Below are 22,339 nucleotides of genomic sequence, written 5' to 3'. Positions count from 1 at the left end.
AAGCATAGGAATAAGTAAAAAATAAATAGGAAGAAATAAATAAAAAAGGAATAAAAGCTAAGAAAAAGCAATTGAAGAATTAAACTTATGTAAAGGGAAAACAAAATTAATACTTCTTTTCAGATGTTACTTAGATAATCTTGATGTAAAATCTGATTAAAAGAACAACTTCACCAAAGTTGTAGGGTATTAAATAAATGTACATTACAAAAAAAAAAAAAAACCCAAACCAAAACAAACAAACCCAAAACCAAATCCCAAGTCTCAATAGGAAGAGATAGAAACAGAAATTTCATAAGAATCCATAAGAATACAACTGTAAAACGTTTTTTATGAAAGTAAAATGACAATACAACTTTAATTATTCAGCATTATATTAGTCAAATTAAGCAGAGGATTAATTTACAGAGCTAGAAAAAATAAAACCCAAAGGATTTCAAAGGAAATAATTTTAAAAAGTGGGAAGGGAGAGGAACTAGGAGAACCACTATACTATTACATACTATTGTTCTATAAAACTCATCAAAACATGTTCTTTTAAAAGAATATTTAATTTTGTTGAGAAACTTCTTTTGGGATGAAATCATATATTATAAAATTTTTCATGTAGTACTAATTACTGCTTTCATTTACACACACACACACACACACACACACATAAATTTTTTTTTTTTGGCCGACTGTAATTTGAGTTTTATTCTCTTAATTCCTCCAATGTGTTTATTAGCCATAATATTGTTGAGAAAATTTTAGTTTCACTCTGGGTCTTCTATTGATAATATTTGAAGAATCAATTGTGATTTATTTCTTTAAAAATTTTGTTTTGCATTTCTAATGCAATTTTTTCATTCAACAAATATTTTTATTAATCATCTCCTATGTGTAAATACCTACTTAAGCATTCAGGATAAATACAAAAATTTGATTAAGACACAACCCTTGTTCTCATGGAACTTACTGTTTGGTAAGAGGATATATTACACATAATTATAATATCTAACAATAATCCACAATAAATTCCTAAGTAGCAGCTTGGCCTGACAGATCATCTGTATTTGGATAGGAATATCTGGATTCAAGTCCTGTAAATCATTTAGATTTTCAGTGCCCTGGATAATTATTTAGCTTCTCCCAGCCCTTCTAAAATCTTATTAATTTTATAGATCTATCAACTAACTTGAATATTTCTACAGACTGATAAAAAAGATGTTTATATATGAAACTAAACCTTTGTGTAGTTTGTTCTGATGTTGTTTTGAAAGGAGTGTTTAGATCAAAGATCTCTTTTTGGCTTTTTACTTTGCTATTATTTTAGAAATGGGAAAGCTGAAGAGTTGCTATAATTCTTGCTGTGATGTAATCTTTTTGCATATACTTTTCAAGAACGTGACCCAATACTGGTCCCATGAAATTATGTATTTTTTCCCCTTTGAACACATAACGAAGTCAATTTTATCAAATACTTTATTTACCTTTCTGAGTCTCCTGAGAGATTATAAATTATTCTGCTTTTCATCTACAACTGGTTCTTTTCATCTGATTTCATTTAAATTAAAATTTTCATTATGATAGTTTCCTTACTCCTACAGGATTGGACAAATCTATATGATTTGGAATATTCTCTCTCATTTTCTTTTAGCCTACTCTAGTATAGACATATAATAGGGTGAAGGAGGCCATATAGTACTAAAAGCCATTTATAACTTTCATTCCTTCATGGATGGCTATAATTAAGTCGTTTATGATCTTTATGTTTTGAAGTGGAACATACTAGAATTAATAAATATTTGTTGACTGACAGATGATTTTTTTAATGACAAAATCTCTTGAGTCCACATTTAAATTATTTACAGCTTGGCTGATCTTCATAGAGCTTGCACTAAGATAGCCTTTAGGAACTCAGCATCAAATCCATCCCTTGGTGAGCTGTAGGAATTTTGTATCTTTTATTTCTATAAAACTTGCTGCCTACAATTAGATTGTATTCCTATTGAATTCAGTGACTGTAATCTCTTAATATAGTGCTGAGTGGGCATGTACAGTTGTGCAATAAATGTTTGTGGATTGAATATATTCTGAGTTAAATTGTTGGGGCTTCAGAGAGCTCTTCTTGCTCCTTATTATCAATATAGAGATTCTGGGGATCCCTTAGCAGTTTGAGGATGAATAGAGTACTTCTAGTTTTGGATAAGAATGTTTTGGGATTGAAGATGTTGCATTAAGATATTTTTGGTTAAGAAGGAACTAAAAGGTCTGGAGTATTGGGCTGGTTTCTTTCACAGTCTGCATCTGCTCTGCTTATGTTAGAGGAGCCAAGATGGTTTGATTGAAGCAGATGGTGCTATTGTGATCTAAAACTAAGAGATATTTTCTGCCTCTGCTTCAGTGATTAAATATCCTTCACTAAATACACATGACTCAAACTCATATCTTCCTTCATGACTTTTAAAATCATAGTTCATTAAGTACTTTGATTAGATTTGCTTTTTTTAGGGACTAATTTTTTTTAAACATGGTATTTTAGGATTATTTTCTCTGTATTTGAGATTTATTTTAGTCTTAGAATCAAGGGAGTTTTGGGAAATTTTTAAATGAGATATATATATATATATATATATATTTTTTTTTTTTTTTTACATGAGACATTCTCCTAGTTAAATCTTGGTCTTTGATGTTTGCATATGAAGTGTTCACCCAGTCATATCTGTTTCCCTAAAGCTGTACTTTTACCTTGTTAGCTGTCAGTCTTGAACTTATATGTTTATCTTTTTCTTAAAATTATGCTTTTTAAAAATAACTTTTTTCCTCCCTCTTCCTTAAAAAACTAGAAATGGTTATGAGAAAGTAGTAGTGTTAGTAAGTAGTATCAGACTCATATAATAGTGTTTTTCAACCACTGTATTGCATCATACTAGCTTTTCCTGTGAAAAATTCTATAAGCCTTTTATTTGCTTGTAGGTTCTTACAACCATTTAAGAAGAGACTTTTTAATTTTGTTTGTTTATACTATGTAAATCATAGTCTTATTTAGTTAATTTTTAAATATTCTGCTTCACTAGAAGATTTCTAATTTGTGCATGTTTAGATTAATTTTGGAGAAGGAAATGGTAAACCAAATATCTTTGCCAAGAAAACCCCAATTGGGGTTACAAAGAACAGGATATGATTAAAATGACTGAACAATAACAACAGCAAAATTCATTTTTTATTGGTTTATCTTTTTCTGCAGGATGATTGTCTTTTAAAAGTGTGGTATCCTATGACTGGTTGGAAGTCTATTATACCTCAAGAGCATCAAGAATTGAAAAAAAAGCAGATATTTACTAACTTTTCATTTGTTTATTTGGCACATCCTCGAGCTGTAACAGGTTTTTCATGGCGTAACACTAGCAAGTTCATGCCCAGGTTAGAAAACTGTTTACATTTGAATGTGAAATAAATGCTTATTTCTGTTTTTTTCAGTGCCTTAAAGGGTAGAGTTTCAAATAACAGGAAAGCACAAATGATGAGAAATGAATGTGATATTTAGGCTAACAACTTAATAAAGCATTGGATAATTATAAAGGATAGGTATCAAGGAATAGAGGAAAATAGTCATTTTACTTTCCTTATCCTAGACAAACTATAGAATCTTTTCAAAGGAAATATTCTGATGGTCTGATATCTTTAAAGGTATTAGTTAAATTTGCTCATGAATACCATAAGGATTGCTAAGAAATAGCAAACATGTACTATAAAAGCTTTTCTAGGAATCTTTTCACCAGCCATACCTGAGAAATTAGAGATAACAGTAGGAAGTATGGAATGAAAATAAATGACTAACATAGATAATTAATCAGATTAAAATTTTTTTTTTGAGAGGCAATTGGATCTAAATGACTTGCCCAGGATCACACACACACACACACACACACACACACACACACGAGCACATTACTAAGTGTTAAGTGTCTGAGGCCAAATTTGAACTCAGGTTCTCCTTACTCCAGGGCTGGTGCTCTATCTTGCTGTGCCATCTTGCTGCCCTTGCAGATTTTTTTTTAAGATAAGGAGAGGAGAATTTTTTTTTTTTTTTTTTTTTTTTTTTTTGAGAATCTAACAACAAAGATATTGGGGGTAGGGAGAAATTGGATGTTGGAGTTTCAGTTTTTCTAATTTATGTTTTTGTTTGTTTTCAAATATGAAATTAATAGCTTGTTTCTTAATTGCAAGTATATTTGCAAAATACTTTTATTGTAAATTGAATCAGGTTTTATTAAAATACTTTTTTGAGAGGGAAAATATTTTCACGAAGTATTTAGATGATTTAGAAAACTGTCAAGGTAGCATGAACAAAGTACTTTTATTTTGCCTTTTCCTAGAACAGGAGAACTTCCAAGTTTTATTTGATATTCATAGTTGTAATTTAGGGAAACTTTGACTTGACTTTCTTGATTTATGTTTGAATGGTGGGGTTGTTGGGTAAAATCAGTCAATATTTTTTAAACACATACTATATGTCAGGTACTGAGATAAGTGCTGGGAATACAAAAAGAGGCAAGAAATAAATAGTCTCTGCCCTCAAGGAGCTTACAACATGCAAGCAAATAGACACAAAGCAAGCTATATACAGACTAAATAAGAAATAACTAATGGGGAAGGCACTATAATTAAAAGGGGTTAGGGAGTACTTCCAGTAGAAAGTGGGGTTTAATGGAACTCAAAGAGGCCAGTAGTCAGAGTAGAGGAAGGAGACTATTATAGGCGCAAAGGATAAAAGGAGAAAATACCCAGAGATAAGAGATGGAATATTTTATTTATCGAACAGTTAGGGACTAGTGTTGCTAGATTAAAAAATATACGTCTGGGAGTGAGGTATAAGAAGATTGGAATGTTAGGAATGGGCTAGTATTTTGAATGCTGAACAGAGCATTATGTGTTTGTTCCTAGAGAAAATAGGAAGCTTCTCGAGTTTATTGAGGAAGAAAACATGATCAGATCTGTGCTATAGGAATATTACTTTAATGGCTGAATGGAGAATGAAATAGAGTAGAGAGAGACTTGAGGCGGACACAGACAGACTCATCTTCAGGCTATTGCAGTAATCCAGATGTGAAGTAATGAGGACCTGTGGTAGAGTGGTGATAGTGTCGGAGGAGAGGAGGGTTGGGAGTTGTTGCAAAGGGGAAATCCCTAGGTCTCGGCAGCAGCTTGGATGGTGAAAGATTGAGGTTTCAAGAGCGCCTTCGGGGTGGCAAGCCTGAGCGACTGAGAGGATAGTGTTGTCCTCCATAGGAATAGTGAAGAGTCTGGGAGGGATTAGGAGGAAGGATACAGAATCTTGGGAACCTTTTTTCTGCCAAGAGCTATTTGGAGATTTATAACATCATTCATGGGCCATTAAAATTATCATCTTATAGAATTCTAGCAGTGAGAGGTTGTTGTACCTAGCTTTTAGGTCATCATTGCCTGCAGTTGCCTTAGCAGATGATTTGGCAGCCCTTATACAGTCTGAGAACTGGACGTTCCCCATCCCTGCTCTAATAAACCTAGAGTGAAGAAAGCATCAAAGAGAGTGATCGGCAGTGTCACAGCTTGCAGAGAGGTCAAGGAGAATTAAGCAAAAATTCATTGGATTCGATGATTAAGAGATCATTTTTAATTTTGGAAAGAATAGTTTCAATGGAATGATACTGAAAGCCTTATCTTGGAATATTTTGGGAACTTGGGCTCAGCTATGGCAGCTGGACCTTCCTATCTGGATTATTCTTTTTAAAAGAATAATTAACTTGTTTTATGACAACAGATTGTGTCTCCAAATGTTTTCCCCTCTTTATAATAGTATGTGTTATCTTCACAAGAGAGAATTGGGATGAAACAACCTGAATGAATCAATATAAATTCATTACCACAACTGGGAAAACCTCATTTCTGCTAGTTATTGCCTTTGTAAGTGAAGGATCACACATTAGGTATTTAACTGATAATGACTAAACTGATGAGATAAAAGTGTGTGTGTGTGTGTATGTGTGTATACACATGGTATCTATCTAGACCACATATATGTGGAGCACATAGACACACACACATGCATATATTCATTTATATATGGTAATCTTGGTCTGTTTCTATTTTTTTCAGGGGTTCTGTTTGTAATGTGCTATTAACCTCATGCCAGGATGGCATCTGCCGTCTGTGGGCAGAAACCTTATTACCAGAAGACTGTCTTCTGGGGGAACAGATTTGTGAGACGAGTACTTCCAGCATTGCCAGCAGTCTTTCTCATTCTGGAAGACAGAAAGACAGAATACAACATGCTCTCGAGGTACTGTGGTGTTTGTGTTGGCCTCAATACTTTACAGGTGTGTGTGTGCTGTTTAATAGGGAGATAAAGATCTGATGGGAAGTTCACAAACAAAGCTATATACAGAATCTGCTATGTATAAAATTAAAACAGTCAAGGATTTTAATCTTTTTCATACCTCTAAGAGCACACCCACTTCTTTATATATTCTTGACTTGTTGACTGGGGTGTTTACTAGCAATATTAGGACTTGCACAGGGCTCTGAAATGTAGCTTAGGTATTTAGTTCCATTGCTTATTTGCTTTATGGCCATAGGATAAGTCATATAACTCAGAATGTCAGTTTTCTCCTTTACAAAATATGTCTATAAATACTTACCTTGCTAAATCATTGTGGGGAAAATATAATTATCTTACGCTAATCTGATGTTTGATTGTGTCATGGAGATGATCTGGGGTCTTGGAGACTGTTATCAGTGTAAAGCCTAAGCCTTGGAAGGTTCTACCAGTTAGAAAGCCTTCTAATAGCCATCTATTGATTGGCCATATTTCTATTTTTCTGAGCCCTGCTAAGTTTGGAGATACTATAGCCAGGTTGACTAGAGGGTGATAAATTTCTTGACACTGCACCTTTCAGAGATCATTTACTAAATCATAGAGTAGTTGCTGTTTTTGTTGATGTAATTTTAAATACTTATTTAGTACACTTTAGATGACTGTTTTTTTTTTTTTTTTTAATATTTCCATGGCTAACTTAAAAAAAATCAACTGTTTTTTAACTTTTAATGAAAAAATACACAAGAACAGAGCTACTATCTGGTGATTGAGAAATGAAGTTTAATTATGATTGAATTCATTTTAATTTAATTATAGCTCATTATATTATGTTAGCCATTAGGATTAGGGAATGGAGTTTTGAGATTAGTGAGGTATTCTAGTTTAACAGTTGACTTGTAACAAATATCAAAGAATTAGCAATTAATATATGAAATTCTCGATTAAAACTATGCCGAACATAGCTTAATCTGTCTTTGATGATTGATGTTATTTTAAGATCTTTTAGTGCCTGTGGGCCAATTTTATTACATGGTAAAATGATGACAATTCAGATATTAACACATTGTTGACTATTTTTATTCTGATGATAAAAGCAAATACAGATAAATTCAATTGTCTTGTAAAAAAAACAAATTTTAAAAATAATTTCTTTCAACTAAAAGTGATGAACATGTCTATTCTTAAAGATATATTCTATTTTTATGTAATACTGACTTACTTTGTTTTGCCTTACTTACAAGGAGAATATTGCTCAAATTTTAGACATTACCTTTTGGAAAACATATGTTTTTTATTTTCATTAGCCATATTTGAAAGCAAATGTGATTTTTAAGATAAGATTAAGATATTCTTTTATACATTTATTAGAGGTCCTTGGAACTCCATTGGAATTATTTGTTAAGCTGATTGTTAATAAGTATCTGCAAATCTTTTACATATTCACTGGAGATTAATTGCATCATCCATTTTAAGCACCAGATAAAGTTAATACAAAGGGACCAGCTCAGAGTAAGGAGATATTTGTGTGTGAAATTGTAAAATTTAGTTATTCCTCCTTAGCTATAGCACTGTGTTTAATACTTTTCATGTCTTGTGCATTTCCCTTCATGGATAGCAGAGTATTGCCATGAAGAGAAACCTTCAAAATCTTTGTAGAAGTCTACCCCATCTTTACCTTGGTTAGTTTGCCTATTTTTCTAGCATTGTGTTTATTACTCTGAAGTATTTTCTTGTTATACCTGTTTTTTCACTGATACCGTAAAGCAGAATTGATATAGAAGATGTTTTCACCTGAATTGTCAGAAAAAAAAACCTTCAGACATTTCCCAGCAGTATTTTATTTTTGTTTACAAATAGTGTTTTATTTTTTCCAATTACATGTTAAGATAGTTTTCAGCCTTCATTTTTTATAAGATTTTGAGCTCCAAATTTTTCTTTCTTCCTTCCTTTTTCCCTAAGATGGGGTTATACATGTGCAATCAATCATGTTAAACACATTTTCACAACATAACTAATGTGAAATTTTACAGCATTGACAATTGCCAAACCTTTTGTTCCAATTTTTCCCCTCTTTCCCCCTTCCCCCAGATGGCAGGTTGACCAATATATGTTAGATATGTTAAAGTATAAATTAAATACAATATTAGTATACATGTCCAAATAGTTATTTTGCTGTTCAAAAATAATTGGACTTTGAAATAGTGTACCATTAGCCTGTGAAGGATATCAAAAATGCAGGCGGACAAAGGTAGAGAATTCTATGTAGTGGTTCATAGTCATCTTCCAGACTTCTTTCGCTGGGTGTAGCTGGTTCAATTCATTACTGCTCTATTGGAGCTGATTTGCTTCATCTTATTGTTGAAGAGGGCCAGGTCCATCAGAATTGATCATCATATAGTATTGCTGTTGAAGTGTATAATGATCTCCTGGTCCTGCTCATTTCACTCAACATCAGTTCATGTAAGTCTCTCCAGGGTTTTCTGAAATCATCCTGTTGGTTATTTCTTATCAAACAATAATATTCCATGATATTCATATACCACAACTTATTCAGCCATTCTCCAATTGATGAGCATCCACTCAGTTTCCAGTTTCTGGCCACTACAAAGAGGGCTTCTACAAACATTCTTGCACATACAGGTCTCTTTTCCTTCTTTAAAATCTCTTTGGGATATAAGCCTAGTAGTAACACTGCTGGATCAAAGGGTATGCACAGTTTGATAACTTTTTGAGCATAGTTCCAAATTGCTCTCCAGAATGGCTGGGTTCGTTCACAGCTCCACCAGCAATATATCAGTGTCCTTGTTTTCCCACATCTCCTCCAACATTGTACATTATCTTTCCCTGTCATTTTAGCCAATCTGACAGGTGTGTAGTGGTATCTCAAAGTTGTTTTAATTTGCATTTCTCTGATTAATAATGACTTAGAGCATTTTTTCACATGGCTAGAAATAGTTTCAATTTCTTTGTCTGAGAATTGTCTGTTCATATCCTTTGATCATTTATCACTTGGAGAATGGCTTGATTTCTTATAAATTAGAGTCAATTCTCTATATATTTTGGAAATGAGGCCTTTATCAGAACCTTTGATTGTAAAAATGTTTTCCCAGTTTATTGCTTCCCTTCTAATCTTGTCTGCATTAGTTTTGTTGGTACAAAAACTTTTCAATTTGATAAAATTGAAATTTTCTCTTTTATAATCAATAATGATCTCTGGTTCTTCTTTGGTCATAAATTCCTTCCTCTTCCACAGGTCTGAGAGGTAAACTATCCTATGTTCCTCTAATTTGTTTATAATTTCATTCTTTATGCCTAGGTCATGAATCCATTTTGACCTTATTTTGGTGTATGGTGTTAAGTGTGGGTCAGTGCCTAGTTTTTGCCATACTAATTCCAATTTCCCCAGCAATTTTTGTCAAACAGTGATTTCTTATCCCCAGAGCTGGGGTCTTTATGTTTGTCAAACACTAGATTATTAAAGTTATTGACTGTTTTGTCCTTTGAACCTAATCTATTCCACTGATCAACTAGTCTATTTCTTAGCCAAACCAAATGGTTTTGGTAACTGCTGCTTTATAATATAATTTTAGATTGGTACAGCTAGGCCACCTTAATTTGATTTTTTTTTCATTAATTCCCTTGAAATTCTTGACTTTTTGTTTTTCCATATGAACTTTGTTGTTATTTTTTCTAGGTCATTAAAATAGTTTTTTGGGAGTCTGATTGGTATAGTGCTAAATAAATAGATTAGTTTAGGTAGTATTGTCATCTTTATTATATTTGCTCGCCCTATCCAAGAGCATTTAATATTTTTCCAGGTGGTTAGATCAGACTTAATTTGTGTGGAAAGTGTTTTGTAGTTTTGCTCATATAGTTTCTGATTTTCCCTTAGCAGATTCCTAAATATTTTATGCTGTTGGTAGTTACTTTAAATGGAATTTCTCTTTGTAACTCTAACTGTTGGATTTTGTTAGTGATATATAAGAATGCTGATGACTTATGTGGGTTTATTTTGTATCCTGCAACTTTGCTAAAGGTGTGGATTATTTCTAATAGCTTTTTAGTAGAATCTCTGGGATTCTCTAAGTATACCATCATATCATCAGCAAAGAGTGATAATTTGGTTTCCTCATTATGTATTCTAATTCCTTTAATGTCTTTCTCAACTCTTATTACTAAAGCTAGCATTTCTAATACAATATTGAATAGTAATGGTTGATAGTAGGCAACCTTGTTTCACTCCTTATCTTATTGGGAATAGTTGCAGTTTATTCCCATTACATATGATGCTTACTGATGATTTTAAATAGATGCTACTGAGTATTTTAAGGAAAAGTCCATTTATTCCTGTACTCTCAAGTGTTTTTAATAGGAATGGATGTTGGATTTTATCAAATGCTTTTTCTGCATCTATTGAGATGATCATATGGTTTATGTTAATTTGGTTATTAATATGGCCAATTATACTGATAGTTTTCTTAATATTGAACCAGCCCTGAATTCCTGATATGAATCCTACTTGATCATGGTGTATTATCCTGTGTATGATTTTCTGTAGTCTTTTTGCTAATATCTTATTTAAGATTTTAGCATCAACATTCATTCATTAGGGAGATTGGTCTGTAATTTTCTTTCTTTGTTTTCAACCTACCTGGTTTAGGTATCAGTACCATGTCTGTGTCATAAAAGGAATTTGGTAGGACTCCTTCATTTCCTATTTTTTCAAATAGTTTATATAGCATTGGAGCTAATTGTTCCTTAAATGTTTGGTGGAATTCACATGTATATCCATCTGGTCCTGGGAATTTTTTCTTAGGGAGTTGATTAATAGCTTGTTCTATTTCTTTTTTCTGAAATGGGACTATTTAAGCAATTTACTTCCTCCTCTGTTAATCTGGGAAGCCTATATTTTTGGAGGTAGTCATCCATTTCACTTAGATTATCAAATTTATTGGCATAAAGTTGGGCAAAGTAACTCATTATTATTTCTCTAATTTCTTCTTCATTGGTGGAAAGTTCTCCCTTTTTATTTTTAAGACTAATAATTTGATTTTTCTCTCTCCTTTTTCTATTCAGATTTACCAAAGGTTTATCTATTTTATTGGTTTTTTCATAAAACCAACTCTTAGTTTTATTTATTAGTTCAATAGTTTTTTACTTTCAATATTATTAATTTCTCCTTTTAATTTTAGAATTTCAAGTTTAATATTTGATTGAGGGTTTTTAATTTGGTCTTTTTCTACCTTTTTAAGTTGCAAGCCCAATTCATTCATCTTCTCTTTATTTTATCCAAGTAAGCCTCTAAAGATATAAAATTTCCCCTTATTACTGCTTTGGCTGCATCCCACAAATTTTGGTATGATGTCTCATTGTTGTCATTATCTTGAGTGAGATTATTGATTTTGTCTATAATTTGCTGTTTCACCCAATTATTCTTTAAGATGAGATTATTTAGTTTCTAATTACTTTTTGGTCTATTTACCCCTAACGTTTTGTTGAATGTAGCTTTTATTTCATTGTGATCTGAAAAGAAAGCATTTACTATTTCTGCCTTCCTGCATTTAATTTTGAGGTCTTTATGTCCTAATATATGTTCAGTTTTTGTATAGGTTCCCTGAACTTCTGAGAAGAAAGTATACTCCTTTCTGTCACCATTCAATTTTCTCCAAAGATGTATCATACCTAATTTTTTCTAATATTCTATTTACCTCTTTAATTTCTTTCTTATTTGTTTTATGGTTTGTTTTATCTAATTCTGAGAGTGCAAGGTTGAGATTTCCCACTATTATAGTTTTGCTGTCTTTTTCTTCATGCGACTCTCTTAACTTCTCCTTTAGGAAGTTAGATGCTATACCACTTGGTGCATATATGTTTAGTATTGATATTGCTTCATTCTTTATGCTACCCTTTATCAAGAAGTTTCCTTCCTTATCTCAAAATTTTAATTAGATTAATTTTCACTTTTGCTTGATCTGTAATAAGGATGGCTACCCCTGCTTTTTTGACTTCACCTGAAGCATAATAGATTCTGTTCCAGCCTTTTACCTTTACTTTGTATGTATCTCCCTGCTTTAAATGTGTTTCTTGTAAAAAGCATATTGTAGAGTTCTGACTTTTGATCCAGTCTGCTATCTGCCTCTGTTTAATGGGAGAGTTCATCCCATTCACATTTATGGTTAAAATGACTAATTCTGTATTTTTTGCCATCTTATCCCCAGATTATACTTTTCTTTTTCTTGTCCCCACCTAACCCTCTTTTCCAGTATTAAACTTATGGACCCCACTTGTATCATGCCACTTGCCCTCTTTAGGATCCCCCCACCCTCTTTGAATCTCTTCCTTTCTTGTGCCCTTCCTTTATTACTCTGTTCCTTTTCCCTTTTCTTCTCCCCCTTTTTAATGAGGTGAGAGAAAATTCTCTGTAAAACAAATATGTCAATTATTTTCTCTTTGAGCCAACTCTGATGAGAGTAAGATTCACACAATGTTTCTCCCTGCCTCTAAATTTCCTCAGATATGATAGGTTTCCTTTGCCTCTTTGTGGGATGTAGTTTTCCTCTTTTTATCCCCCCTTTCCTCTTTTTCTGACATTATCCCCTTTCCATTTTTACTTCCCTTTTTTATGTTATATCAGTAAAATCAAATTATACACATAGTCTTTATGTATATCCACAACAGAAATACAGTTCTCAAGAGTTCCTTTTACCTTTTTCTGCTTCTCTTGAGTCCTATGGTTGGAGATAAAATTTTTTGTTTAGATCTGGTTTTTTCCTTAGAAACAATTGGAATTCATCTGTTTCATTAAATGTCCATCTTCTTCCATGGAAAAAAATGCTCAGTTTAGGTGGGTAGTTTATTCTTGGCTGCATTCCTAGTTCTTTTGCCTTTCAGAATATCAGATTCCAGGCCCTTCGATTCTTTAATGTGGAGGAAGCCAGAATTTGAGTGATCCTTATTGTGGCATCTTGGTATTTGAATTGTTTTTTTTCTGGCTGCTTGTAATAGTTTTTCCTTAGTCTGATAGTTCTGAAATTTGGCATTCCTTGGAGTTTTTATTTTAGGGTCTTTTTCAGAAGGCGTTTGATGAATTCTTTCAATGCCTATTTTACCTTCTGATTCTATTACATCTGGACAGTTCTCTTTGATGATTTCTTGTAAAATAGTATCTAGGTTCTTTTTTTTTTCATCATAGTTTTTGGGAAGTCCAATAATCCTCAGATTACCTCTCCTAGATCTATTTTCCAGGTCTGTCATTTTTCTAAGTAGATATTTAACATTTTTTCCTAATTTTTCATTTTTTTGGTTTTGCTTGACTGATTCTTGATGTCTCAATGAATCATTCATTTCTATTTGTTCAGTTTTGGTTTTTAATGAGTTATTTTATTCATTAGCTCTTTTTTTTTTTTTTTTTTTTTTTTTTTTTTTTTTTTTTTTTTTTTTTTTTTTTTTTTTTTTTTTTTTTTTTTACTTTTACTTTTTGTATATGTCCAATTGAGTTTTTAAATGAGTTGTTTTGCTCTATGGAATTTTTTTTCTATTTCACTATTTTTTTTTTAAGAGTTATTTTCTTTTTCCAGTTCACAAATCCTACTTTCTTGGGAATTCTTTATCTTTTCCAATTCACAAATCCTACTTTCTTGGGAATTCTTTACCTTTTCCAATTCACATTTCAGGAAGTTGTTACTCTCTTGCACAGCTTCTCTTTCCTTTCTCCATTTTTCTTCTAACTCTCTTTTGAGATTTTTAATAGTCTCTTCTAGGACAGAGTTATGTGATGGAGACTAGGTAACATTCCCTTTTGGGGTATTGTCTGGAGACTGTTTGCTATTAGTCTCCTCAGGGTTGCAAATCTGCTCTCTTTATGTATAGAAGCTATAGATCATCCTTTTGAATTTTTTTTACTCATTTTTTAAAGCCTGTAGGGTCTGCCTTCAGGGCAAGGAGGTTACCAGCTTTCTCTGCAAAGCAAGGATAGATATATGGATGACAGCTCTCTTGTGAATGGGCGAGGTACAGGAGTGCTCTGGAAAAAAGTTCCTCCTCCCCACACCCTCAAGTGATTCAGACCTAGTTAGTACAGGCCTAGCTGGGGAAGTGCCCAGTGAAGAACCCTGCTGTGTGGATTAGTGACTGCCCTGAGGCTAGAGGCCGAGCAGTGAAAGTGTGACTACCCCAAACCAAAGCCCACTGTAGGACTGTGGATATTAGCAGCTGACCAGCAAATAGCCCTGCAAGGACTAGAAGTGTCTCTGCCCTGAAGCATAATTGTGCTGTGAAAGTTCTATTGCCCCAGGCCGAGCCCCCCACTGTGCAAATTAGAGGCTGCCCCGGGCTGTGACCCCCTGTTATGCAGTTTTGTAACTGCCTTAAGGAGAAGCCCTTTACTGCAGAATGGGGCTGCACAGTTGTGCTGTGATCTGTGCCAAGTCATTTCTGGTTTTGAATAGGTATAGGCAGATCCTGTTAGGTTCTGGTGTTTTTTAGAGTACCCTCTGTTTTTAGCTTTGATTTCTCTGCTGATATGCTGTTTTGCAAGCAGAACAGAGCAATCAGCCTATGCCAGAGTCTTCACTGTAATTTTTCTAACCACAGAGGCCACCCCTTCCCTCTCTGCTCTGTCTCAGCTTATATGCTCTACACTGAGTATAAACCAATTATTACATCACTAGGAAACCATTATTTGTTGTAAGACTAAATCAATCATACTGAACTTAGAGAACTATTAATCACCATGCTAAACTAGATAACCATTTTCTTATCAATTCCAGAATCCTTGTTGCAGAGTTCTGGCCCATAACATCTCCTACTTTCTTTTGTTTTAGAACATAAAATGATCACACCTCCCTCACTTCACAAGTTGGTGAGAACCCCAAAAATGAGGTGATCATGCCTCAAAAAAGGGGTGAAAACACCAAAGAAGGAGGTGATTACAGCCTCCCTGATGTCTTAGGAAGGGAAATGAAAACACCAAAGGAAATGGGGGAATCAAACCAGATTAGCGGGTTTCTGAAGGTTCTAACTTTGAAACAGATATACATAAATCCATCAACATGGGAGTTATTACATAAGCACATAGCGATATAGCACAGGCTAGTAGTGATATAATAAACAACATGAATCAACATGAGGAATTATACATGTCCATAAGTCCTAGAAATAGTCCCAAACCAATCTATTGTCCACATGTGTATTCACATGTGTAGGGAATCCAATAATTCCTGCAAGTTTTGAAGTCCTGAATCAGTCTTATGCATTAGGGAATCCAATGATTCTTGCAGATTTTGAAATCCTGTATCAGTCTTATCATGTCTCAGAGAATCCAATGATACCTGCTGGTTTTGAAGTTCTGCAACAGTCTTATCAACAATTTTTCATCTCAGGGAATCCAATGATCCCTGTAGGTTTTGAAGTTCTGTACTTATTATCAGTCTTATTATCAGCCATGCTCTTTCAGTGTCAGATGTTTTTTAGGTCTTCTCCTGTGTTTCAAGTTTTTTCTCTTTTTCTGTTTCTCTCCAATGGACAAGGCGAATACAGCTCTTTGGCACCCATCTGATTCCTTCTCCATCTGTAGAGACACAAAGAAACCCTCTTCCCCAAGCAGTTAATCTCTCTGGTTCCTTCTATTCACCACTTTCTGGATCTTTCCACATCACCTGGCGATTATCTAAGGATAGTGGAGCTGCTTGCACTAGACACCGCCCTTCTTTTGGGTTATAAAACCTGTCTGCTGGAGCTAATCCATCTTTATCAAAAATTAAAAAATTAATCATATAGAGGGCTAAATTTAGAAGTTCTCGAGGGTTACCTGTGGCTCCTCCTTTCTTTTGTTTTTGGAGGAGCATCTTAATGTTTCTGTTTCTCCTCTCTACTATTGCCTGTCCTTGAGGATTAAAAGGTATGCCAGTGGTGTGTAAAATCTTATACTGTGTAGAGAAGTGTGCAAAATGTTTAGAAATATATGCAGGTCCCTTATCTGTTTTTATTGCTTGTGGCACACCCATAATTGCAAATACTTGGATAAGGAATTCAGTGACCACTTGGGCTGTCTCTTTTGCTGCTGGTATTGCAAAAGTGAATCCTGAAAAGGTGTCTACCACAATATGGATAAAACACAGGCAACCAAAAGATTTATAATGGGTCACATCCATTTGCCAAATTTCATTGGGTCTGAAACCATAAGGGTTCTTCCCTGGATGGAGCGTAGGAGCATGGAAAGGAAAGCAAGCTGTACAGGCTTTTACTATGCTCCTAGTTTCTCTCTTGTTATTCCAAATTGTAAATGTAAAGCTTGAGCAGCCTGATGATATTTAGAATGAAATTCTTGGGCTTCTTGAAATAAAGGCGTATTGGCCAGCATAGTTAGAAGGCTATATCTGCCTTTGAATTACCATCAAAAATAGAACCTGGAAGTCCACTATGAGAGTGGACATGCAAGATATAAATCTTACCTGGATGCTTTCTCACTTGCTCTTGAAGTTCATTAAAGAGCTGATATATATTGGAAGCTGAAAATTTTATTTGGGCTGTGGCAATTCTTTGAACTTTCCCTGCTGAATAGGCTGAATCTGATATTTATATCTCCTGGATAATAAGAGCTAGAATGGTTGCGTACAATTCATTCTGCTGAGTGGACTGAAAAGGAGTTCTGACTACTCTCTTTATAGTTAAGTCATGAGAGTATATACCACAAATGTTATGTTTTGATGTATCTGTAAAGATAGTTGGTCCTTTAAGAGGAACCTTAGAAACTTTTTCTTTAAGAATCCATTGCCAATTATGTAATAGTCTGGTTATCTTTAATAGAGACCCATGTATAAAATTTGGAGCTGTGGCCAACAAAATTTGCCACTCTGGGATGGTTCACAGCATACATTAATTTGTGCATTGGTATAAAAGTTGTATATCTTGTCAGGTCTTATCCCAGATAATTGTATTGCTTGCTTAATGGCCTTTAATAAAATTCTAGCCACAAGCACTGGGTAAGGAGTAAGGCTTTGTTCTGGTTGTGCTGGGAGGTTCACCCACTATCACACTGTCTCCTTGATGAAGGGCTGCTGTGGGTGCCTTTTTTTGTAGCAAAACGGATATTTCCAAGGGTTTTTGAGTGATTCTTTAAACCACATTGGATAAAGCCAGTTCAACTTCTCTCAAAGCCTCTTGAGCTACTTTTGTAGGCTGGTGTGGTGAGTTTAAAGCAGTGTCTCCCTTAAAATGTCATATAATGGTTGCAATTGATGGGTAGTTAAGCCTAACACTGGATGCATCCATTGGATATATCCTATTAATTTTTGGAAATCATTTAAGGTATCCAACTTCTCTGTTCTTAAAAAAGCTTTTGTACTGTAAGTACCTTAGGATATACTTCATTTCCTAAATATTGAAAAGGAGCATGCCTTTGAATTTTTTCTGGAGCTATGTGGCAATTTGTAGTTCCTTAGTGTTTCTATGGTCTTTTGTAGACATGCTTTTAACATTTGTTTCTCAGATGTACATCCCAATATATCATCCATGTAATGTAATAACATTACTTTTGGAAATTCTTTTCTTACTGGAGTAAGAGCAGCAGCAATATACATTTGACACATAATAGGGCTGTTTTTCATTCCCTGTGGCAAAACTGTCCATTCATATCTTTTATAAGGCTCAGCTAAGTTAATGCTGGGCACTGAAAAGGTAAACCTTTTCATATCCTCCTTATCTAGAGAGAATAGAAACAATCCTTAATGTCTATAATCCAAAGAGGCCATTCTCTAGTTAATTGAATAGGAGATGGAAGTTCAGGCTGAAGAATTCCCATAGTTTCCATCTGTTCATTCACTTTTCTTAAATCAGTCAACATTCTCCATTTTCCAGATTTCTTTTTTTATAATGAATACAGGGGAATTCCAAGGACTTAGAGAAGGTTGTAAGTGTCCTTGGTCAAATTGCTCTTGCACTATATCTACTAAGACCTGAATTTTATCACTTGTTAAGGGCCACTGTTCTACCCACACTAGTGTATCAGTTTTCCACTGAATAGGAACAGGTGAGAGTGTTGGCTGGCCTTCAACAGCAGCCCTGCCTAAAAAGCTGAAGTATTCAATTGCAATCCTAACTGTTGTAAGATGTCTCTTCCCCATAGATTGATGGGGATTTTTTCAACTACAAAAGGAGTAAAAACTCCTGTTTCACTTTCAAATGTCCATCTCATAAGGGTAGCAGTAACTTCAATTGCTCCCTCCTATGCCAGACACATGTAGGTGTCTGCCTTATTCTTTGGCCAGTGACTGGGCCAGCTGGCACCTCTAATGATTGTACGATCTGCACCTGTGTCTACTAACCCTTCCAATGGTATGCCATTTACATTGATAGTGAGCATAGGTCAATTAGCTGTAACTGCTGCAGTCCAGAATATTTTTGGATTCTGCTGCTTGGAGTCAGAATTTGGGCAACTATCATCAGATAATTGAGTACTTGGTGTCAGTATTTCACAGGCAAGTGCCAGGGGAAATTATTTTTTGAGGGTGTTTTTTTTTTTAACCAATGTTTATATATATATATATATATATGTGTGTGTGTGTGTGTGTGTGTGTGTATGAAGTGGTTTGCTTAATACAATCTAAAACAGGGAAAATAAAGATGATAGAAAACCATTTAAAAGGAACAAAGAGAAAGAAAGATATTTTGCCAGGTGCCTGAAAGATATGCATTATTGCAGTTGAATAGTATCTTTGGTTTTGAATTTCCTGGAACCATTTGTATTATAGTGTTCATTGCTTATTTATTTATTTCTTTTAAGGGATCAAAATCTGGAAATTTGTTTTTATTATGTTTCTTTTTGCCTATTTTTCATTTTATCTTGTTTATTTCTGTTGAGGGTATCACAGTCCTTTTAATTTTGTAACTAGAATTATTATCAACTCTTCCCCCTCTCTTCATATATCTATTGAATTGCTATCTCTGAACTATATCTTGTCCCTTTTTCTCTACTTGGTACGGTCAATATGTTACTTCTGGTTCTCCTTGCCTTTTCCGCTGTTTTAACAGTTTTATTGGATTCTAGCATTCTGTTTTCTTATTTCTCCAATATGTCCTCTGCAGGGGCACCAAAATAATCTTCTTGATAGATAAGTCTAGCCTTGGCATTCTTCTTACTTCTGTAGATTTCTGCTATTTCTAGTCTAAAATTCAATGAACACTTTCAGAGACTTGCTCAAGAGTCAGTATTATTCCCTGTTTTGGTACATTGCTAGAGTGCAAAAACTGGCCTCACTGCATTTTATCTTATCACCAGGTGTTCCTCATGCTTGGAATTCTCTCATGCAGCTTAAATATGATTTTTATGGGAATTCTTTCCTGATTCTTGTTCCTCTTTTTTAGTACTTACTTTCTTTCTCCTCAAATTGGAATAGATATACATATATTGGTCTAGGTGTTTTAGAAGAGACTTTTAAATTTTGCTTCTGGATTCTCTGAACTTTCACTTGGTATAGAGTAAAAACTTATTGCATTAGCATAGGGAATAATCTGGACATTTCAACAGATGTCTTCAACAAACATTAAAATATTGCTCAGATGGTATTTGTATTTGATGAATCGGTCAGTAAACATTTATTAAATGCCTAGTATGTGTTAATGGCTAAGGATACAAATTAATGCATATGTTTGACTTTTCTTTTTCTTTTTTCAAACTTAGAAAAAAAAACAAAAAAGAAAAAATGTCATGCACATTAGATCATATAAGAGTGTCCAAAATATGTAACCAATTCCATTTCAGGAAAGCATATATAATAAAACACATTGTATTCAGAACTTAACATCTTTGCTTCCTTGTAGGTTTTCTTTTGTTCTCTGCTATGCTCTTTTCACTTTATTCTTTTTTTTTTCCCTTTTCTTCTCTCTCCAATTCCCCCAAGCAGGCTACAATTAAGCATGACTATATTTATGTTCACACACACACACATACTTTAAAATCATTCAGTTAATCAGCATTTATTAAATGCCTTGAGGAATGATAAGAGAAGCAAAAGATACTCTTATAATCTATAGACTGCTTTCTTCCTAATGGTACAACCATTTACTCCTTCTGTGGAAGAGTGAATCTTGTGATTCACTGACATTGGTTTCTTTGTAATTCTCAAAACAAGATACTCCATCTCCTAAATCTTTGTATTTTCATTTATTGTCTCCTATGACTGGACGCTCTTTCTGCTCATCCATATTCCATATGAGCATTTGGACAAATGCTTGTTTGTGACCAAAGGAATTTTGTGCCATGGAATGTTCACAAGAAAATTTTAGCCTGAAAATTTTCAAAGATACACATGTCTTAATCATATGATTACCTCAGTTTGGATCCTCTTAAACATCTCATTTTGAGCAAAACTGCTCTAGCCTGATTGGACTTGCCAAGATGAGTTATCTGTAAGGTGCATCCTCAGATAGTTAAATGAATTGCACTCATCAGATGGGTTACTTAGAGTTTTAATTTAATTGGTGGAAAAAAAGTTTAAGTAAGTAGTTTTTATATAATTTATAAAAAATTGCCAACAATTTTTTTTCTTTTTTTAATCCTTTTTTAACTTAGCATTTTATTTTTCCCCAATTACATGCAAAAACAATTTTTTTAACATTTGTTTTTAAGATTTTAAAATTTAAAATTTGTTTTAAAAATCAGATTCTTTCCATCCTTCCTTTCCTTTCTCCCCTCATTGAAAATCAATTCAATATAGGTTATACATGTGTAGTCATACAAATCATTTCCATAATAGTTGTGTTGTGAAAAAAACATAACCCCCCAAAAAACAAACAAACAAAACAAAACCAACAACAAAATCTTTAAGAAATACAAAGCAAAAAAAAAAAAAAATAAATAAAGGTGCTTCAGTCTGTATTTAGATACCATCAGTTCCTTCTCTGCTATGAATAGCAACTTTCATCATGAAGCAAGCTTCATATGAAGCAAGGCCTTCAGAGTTGTCTTGGATCATTGTATTGTTAAGAATAGTTATGTCTTTTACAGCTGATTGAAAATCTTACAATACTTGTTACTTTTGTACAGAGTACATTTCACTTTGCATCATTTCATATAAGTCTTTATAGGTTTTTCTGAGAGCATCCTGCTAATCATTTCTTATAGCACAATAGTATTCCTTCATAAGCACATACCACAATTTATTCAACCATACCCCAATTGATGGGCACTCCCTCAGCTGCTATTTTTTTTTGAACATAAAAGAGTTGAATTGTATATTGTTTGCTTCTAGTTTTTTCAGATTTCCTTTTTTAAAATTAACAAACATTAAACACAAAAGAAGAAAACAGAAGAGTGAGATTGTGAACTTATGTTTCATAGTTTTTTATAATGTGTATTAAATTTAACTATGATAGTTAAAAAATTACCCTTCTTATCTATATATCCCTTTTGAACTTCTGTACCCTTTGTAGTTTTAAAAAATGTTTCATTGATACTTCTGTTTTTGCATCTGATATTATTTAGACTCTCATCCTCCCATAGAAACCTTTCCTTTTAGGAATAACTATCGTCAAGAGAAAGAAATTATCACCACATTGTTCATATTTGAAAATAGTTATTTTATTCTGCAACTCTAGTGCATGGCTATTCAGCCAAAAGGATAGTAGACCTGCCTCATTATCAGGTTTCTTATGTCATACTTAGTTGGTCACTGAGCATCAGTTTTGAAATGTTTCAAAATTGTTTACTTTTACATTTTTTGTGGTCATTGAGTAAATCGTTCTTCTGCTTTGGCTCACTTTTACAGAACTCATATTTACAGAAGTCATATTAGTATGCCTAGGTTTCTGTGAATCTTATTATATTTGTAATTTATTACATTCATTTGCCACAATGTCAAGTTGATGGGCATTCATTTGTTTCTTATTATTCTCTTTTCTACTCTGAAGAATACTGATATAAATATTGTATCAATTATAAATGTTATATCAATATAAATATACTTCTTTGACCTCCTTGGAGTATAAACATAGTATTGCTAC

The 22,339-nt window shown here is 33.6% G+C and overlaps 1 protein-coding gene across 5 annotated transcripts in view; it reads left to right on the top strand.

Annotated features, from left to right (window-relative positions):
* Nucleotides 1-22,339, top strand: part of DMXL2 (Dmx like 2) — a 150,628-nt gene that overhangs the window by 37,444 nt on the left and 90,845 nt on the right. For all 5 annotated transcript variants that reach the window (XM_031955201.1, XM_031955199.1, XM_031955200.1 and 2 more), the window contains exons 7-8: nt 3,230-3,405; nt 6,121-6,304. In XM_031955201.1, coding sequence (XP_031811061.1) covers nt 3,230-3,405; nt 6,121-6,304 — 360 coding nt within the window. The remainder of the gene's footprint in view (nt 1-3,229; nt 3,406-6,120; nt 6,305-22,339) is intronic.

Source organism: Sarcophilus harrisii, chromosome 2 (assembly GCF_902635505.1).
Source record: "Sarcophilus harrisii chromosome 2, mSarHar1.11, whole genome shotgun sequence".
Lineage (NCBI taxonomy): Eukaryota > Metazoa > Chordata > Mammalia > Dasyuromorphia > Dasyuridae > Sarcophilus > Sarcophilus harrisii.
The sequence above is the reverse complement of the archived record's forward strand: the minus strand, read 5'-3'. Positions and strand labels throughout refer to the sequence as shown.